This window comes from Megascapheus bottae, chromosome 24 (assembly GCF_031878675.1).
Source record: "Megascapheus bottae isolate mThoBot1 chromosome 24, mThoBot2.hap1, whole genome shotgun sequence".
In the NCBI taxonomy this organism is placed as follows: domain Eukaryota; kingdom Metazoa; phylum Chordata; class Mammalia; order Rodentia; family Geomyidae; genus Megascapheus; species Megascapheus bottae.
In genome coordinates this window covers 6,498,823-6,503,911 of record NC_143532.1, presented here as the reverse complement: position 1 = coordinate 6,503,911, position 5,089 = coordinate 6,498,823, and the positions used below count along the sequence as shown (strand labels likewise).

Here is a 5,089-nt window from a genome sequence, read left to right as displayed (position 1 = left end):
CAGCAATAAGGCATCTTCTTCCCTCGCCCTTGAGTTTTAGTGAGGAGATTCTGGGGGTGTTGCTTTTGACCTGTTTGAAATGATTAGGAGCCTGATTCGTCAGTCACACTATGATCCTCACCGGAGAAAAAAAGAAAGGTTCTTCAAAGTCCCTTTCTCTGGCTGGAAACCAGATTCTTAACTTAGCCTGAACTCTGGCCCAGAGGTGTGCACTGGGATTTCCTGTGTTTCCACTAGGCCTGGGTCTTTTTCCTCCTTATTCCTACTGAGTCCTGTAATCCTGGTTTTCCTCCCACAGGGCAGGCCAAGTCCTCAAAGATGACCGAAGACCTGCTAACCATGGTGAAAAAGCTACAGAAAGGTCCTGTGTCTTGTGTCTTGTGTCTGTGTCTGTGTATTACACTGGGGTATTGGTTCCAACAGTTCAAAACCCAGCCTCTTCAGCTCACATGCAGAAATGATCCCATTTCCTTTACTGCCTTACAGTTTCATCCTGTAAGCACAAATACAGACAGCCACAGGGTTCATGATATCTAAGAGGATAGAAAAGCATACCCTACCCACTGAATCTCACACACACACACACACACACACACACACACACACACACACACACACATCATCATCCATCCATCCATCCGTCCATTTTCCTAACTTGCTGTTTTTTAATGGTTAATCTTTCAGTGGTTTTTGTTTTGTTTTAAAGAATACACTCCTGGGTGTAGATTCTTTTTTCATTCACAAGTGGCGATGCAGATGGCTTTGCCCTCTGCCATGCTGGGGAACCAGCTGGCCCTGGGGCTGGAGAGAGTGCTGGCTGTGCTGGAGATTTGGAGACCTCAGCTCCCTCAGCTTCACCTGCTGTCATCCAGGGCTCCAAATGAAAGGGACCCCCCCCACACACACACACTCTGCAGCTGCATGCCAGAGTGCATCGGGACTGTTGCTGTGGAGAGTTCACAGAGAGCCTGGCCTGGAAGCACTCAGGGCCCCGCCCTGGCTCTCATCAGTACAAGAGACCTGGGATTTCTGCCCTTCGTGGTCGGCACCATGGACAGAGCTCGGCCTTTCCATGTATGTGGAGTTGGTGACCTGAGAAAATCCAGGATGGGAGCTGATTCACTCCAGGGTGTTTTAGGGGTTGGCAGTGAGACCCAGCAGAGGTGGTAGCTTTACGCCCCAGCTCTGTCACCAACCTTAGAGCCGGGGAGGGGTGAGGAGAAAGGCTTCCCCTCACTGTGCCATCTCTGTCACTGGGGAATGCACAGAGTGCCACCTGCCCCGTAAAGCAGTGTTTCCTGCATCTCAACCAGACTCCACAATGCTGGGATGACATCTGCTCTGCCAAGCTCTGCCAAGCTCTGCCAGCTGTTCCCACCTCGGCATCCATCGTGAGCTTCACCATCGGGCCCAAGAGGCCCAGTTTGGTCTCCCAGCCATGCCAGCCCTCGTCTTAGGAAGTGCCTGTCACCCTCTCCTCTTCAACACCCACCTCCCCTCTGCCGCAGGCACTGCCACCCAGATTGATTTCCATCTCTTCGCTGGACGCCCTTCCTCCTACCCAGAATGTGGGGCCTGCATGGGTCTCTCCCAGGCCTCTCCCAACCCCAAGTTCAATAAAGGCCAAGCAGTTGGCAGTGGCTGAGCCACAGTACCAGCGTACAACTCTCCGCCCTCAGCCTAGGACACAGGGCCTCTGCATTTCCTAGCTCAATGTTTTGTCTCTTCTCTCCAGAGGGAAGCCTGGAGCCCCAGATCAAGGACCTGATTAACCGTATTAATGAGCTACAGCAAGGTAAGCTTGCGGACCCCGAGGGCCATCAGAAAGGGTCTGGACTTGCAATGCCCCCAACTCATCTCTAAAATTCAAGACTCCAGCCCTACTCAAGCTATTAGAAAAAGAACCCACACAGTGATAGGGTCTTTGCCACAGAGCAGCAAGGCCAGAGGCTGGGCTCACTCTGTCTTCTTTCCTTTGGCTCAGCAAAGCAGACATCCAACAAGGAGCTAGGAGAGAGCCAAGCTCACCGGGAGTTCCTGCACGGACAGCTAGACTCCTGTAAGTGAGGCCAGAGGGGGCAGAGCCTCGCCTGTCCACTGCTCATAACTTTGTGGGGCTGTGCCCCCTCCTGCAGTGCTCTGAGCCCGTACAATCCAGATTGCCTTTTGCTGGATGAAATCACCTCAGCCGTCAGCTCAGCCCTGACAAGGCTAACTACTTTGATTGTCCCGTCTAAAACATTGTCCCGTCTAAAACATAGTCCCGCCCTCTTTCTGTCCTTCTCATTCTTCTGCTTGCTTTTCAGTTTTTTTTATTTTTATTTTTGTTTTGTTTTTTAATTTCACCTTATGGGACATTTATTTATTTTTAATGATCTCCTCAGGATAATCTTTGTATATCCTTCATTGCATTGCTTCCTGGGATGTAAGGGTGGTGTGAGGGGATGTCCCATCAGGATGGTCCCCGTGGGAGAAGAGTCAGGGGTGGCATGAAGCTTCCTCGCCTGGACTGAACAGTGTTCCGTGTGGACTTTTACCCCTTATCTCAAGCCCCTGGGGGCTGCATGTGTCCCTGTGTTTTTCCAGTGAATGGAGAGGAAGAGCACCTGGAGGAGGTCCTGAAAAAGAAACAAGGTATTGATTGGCCTCTTCCCTGCACCTCACCCAAGCCAGTTCTTCCTGAGCAGGGGGATGAGGCCCCCTGAAACCTAAGCTGAGGGGCGTCCCTCTACTTACATGTCTCCTTCAGTTGCCTCTTCATTTCCAGCATACACCCAGATTCTCCAGGGCCCTCCAGTACCCATTGTGATGTAGGACGCCTTCCTGTCTTGTCAAGAGCTCTCATTGGCTCTCCTCTCCCCACAGAGGCATTGAAGATCCTGCAAGAGCACTGGCACAAAAAGAAAAGCAAGGCTCAGTGGTGAGAGGCCCTGCTCTTCCTCACCGTACTCTACAGCAGAGGAGAGTGCGTCTTGGCTGGATACACTCCATATTTCCATCACTAGAAAGTAGAGAGGGAATTCATTCAGGCCCCGGGCGCTTGCTCATTTAGTTGCTCCTGATTGTAGGTGGTGCTAAGATTCACTGGTAGTGGGGACACAGTGGATTGTATCTAGGCTCCAGGTCACGGCTATAGAATCCATGATGATTAAACATCACACCTCTTAGGAAGTTTCCTTGGGAAGATGCAGGATAGAGCATTTTGACCAGAGATCTTGAGGGGTTCACATTCACCTGGAGGAAGGAGAAGGATTGGGAGCAGAACTTCCACCCCCACTCTCACTGGAGAAAGGAGACTCATCAGGGAGTGATCGAGGCTGGAAGCGGGTGGTGCAGGCATACACAGAGCACCTCCCTGGCCAGAACTCTCAGATGACAGAGACCCAGGGAGAGGACAAGGGGGCAGCCCCCATGCCTGAGTGAGCTAGGCCACAGAGGGGGGAAGGGAGTGGGGCAGGCCTCTGAAAGAGCTTGTGGGAAAGGAGCTCCAGGAAGGGGTCTGGCAGAGGGAGGGCAGGAAGGGCAGAGCCCAAGAATGAGGAAGCCCGGATCGGGAGGCTCTGGGCATCAGCTCTAACGCGTGCTGTCTTACTCCTGGACCTGGGCCCAGGTTGGATGGGAGAGAGCAGCTGGAGGATCTGACGGGCCAGCACAAGGACCTCTGGGAGTTACAGGTGAGCCCCGCACGTGTCTGCAGCTTACTGGCCCTGGGGATAGCCTGGACTCCTTTCCTCCTGTCACCTTTGGGCTTGAATCAGCCCCCCCCCCGCCCCAGTTTGCTGATTGTAGGATTCTTCCTCCTGTGCTTCGACTGTTCCCCGCAGTGGCAGGGGGTGTGACCCTTGAGGAAGCCTTGAGGGGGAAGTGGGTGTGTGTGTGGGGGGGTGCAGGAGTGGCGTGTTCTCCAGAAGCTGTCCCGGATGGAGCACTGCATGAGGAAAGTGGGAAGAGGTGAGGTGTGCGAGGTTCACAGGGACCTGGGAAGCGGCTGGGGAAAGATGGGACTCCAAGTTCATAGTTGAATGGATGAGCCGATGTCCTGCAATTGCCAGAAGCGCAAAGGGGGGGGCGGGGCGGTCGGTGTAGCCGGCAAGGAAGGCAGATGGACAGACAGGCGGCCTCGGACTCCACAGATGCTGGAGCAGCGACTGACCCAGGAGATCCGGGCCCTGGAGAGAAGCCAGGAGAACCTGCAAGCGGAGAGTGAGGCGGGCGCGGGGCGTGGTCTGGGGCGTGGTCTGGGGCGTGGCCAGGCGCCAGGCGAGCCCGGGGTTGGCTGGCCCCAGGACTGGGGGCGCGGCCAGCCGTGGTGTGGGCGTGGCCCCGCTGACGCTCCGCCCCCACAGGGCACCTGCTGCGGGTTCGGCTTCAGGAGGTGGAGCGCTCGGCTTGGCGCCTTCAGGGCTCCCCTGCGGGCGACAGCAGGTGAGGGGACCGGGCGCGACCTCCAGGGGGCCCGGCAGGCCCGACTTCCTCTGTGCCCGCCTCGACCCTCGCGGTCTTCCCGCTGCGCCTCTCCGCAGGCTGCAGGCGGGATCCGGGGGTCTCCCGGGGGGAGCTCGGGGGGGTGGCGGACAGGACGCCCACCGGGTCGGGCCGGGCGTCCCCCAGCCTGACCCCGCTGCCCGCAGGGCGGCCGCCAGCACCCCCGCCTCGAGGAGCTCCTGGAGCCGCAGGTGGAGCTGGCCCTGACTCCCGGGCCTCCAGTACCCGCCCGCCGTCCGCCCGCCCCCGCCCCCCGCCTGCTCGGCCCGCCAGGAAGGAATAAAGGCAGTGGAACGTAGGCTCCGGTGTCCGTGGCCCCCGCGTCCCTGGGGGTGGGACTGGAGCCTGGGCGGGGGCCTTGAGCGGAAGAGCTCCAGGCCCAGAGTTCAAGTCCCAGGACGGACAAGAGAGGGAGGGAGGGAGTAAACCAATGTGAAAAACACAGGAGAATGGAAGGAGGCAGGGCCAGGCCTGGGCCCGGGGTGGCAGCCTGCGCCACTGAGCCCGCACAACAAGCAGAGTCGTTGGTGTCACCCTACAGTTAAACAAAGCGGGAAGACAGTATCTGCAAGACCTGAGTCCCTTCCCCTCCTCCAGCGCTCGT

General features: G+C 56.9%; 1 protein-coding gene across 1 annotated transcript; it reads left to right on the top strand.

Annotated features, from left to right (window-relative positions):
• The first annotated feature begins 298 nt into the window (after positions 1 to 298).
• Positions 299 to 4,616, top strand: Syce1l (synaptonemal complex central element protein 1 like). Its single transcript, XM_090357051.1, has 7 exons — positions 299 to 361; positions 1,736 to 1,795; positions 1,985 to 2,059; positions 2,587 to 2,634; positions 2,866 to 2,920; positions 3,611 to 3,674; positions 4,134 to 4,616. The coding sequence occupies exons 1-7, from the start codon at positions 319 to 321 to the stop codon at positions 4,614 to 4,616; spliced, it is 828 nt and encodes a 275-aa protein (XP_090213177.1). The 5' UTR covers positions 299 to 318.
• The last annotated feature ends 473 nt before the right edge of the window (positions 4,617 to 5,089 follow it).

Coding starts and splice junctions, on each gene's coding strand:
- Syce1l (XM_090357051.1), top strand. CDS start 319: ATGACCGAAGACCTGCTAACCATGGTGAAAAAGCTACAGAAAG. Junction 2,060..2,586: donor GCACGGACAGCTAGACTCCT/GTAAGTGAGGCC, acceptor GTGTTTTTCCAG/TGAATGGAGAGGAAGAGCAC. Junction 2,635..2,865: donor GGTCCTGAAAAAGAAACAAG/GTATTGATTGGC, acceptor CTCTCCCCACAG/AGGCATTGAAGATCCTGCAA.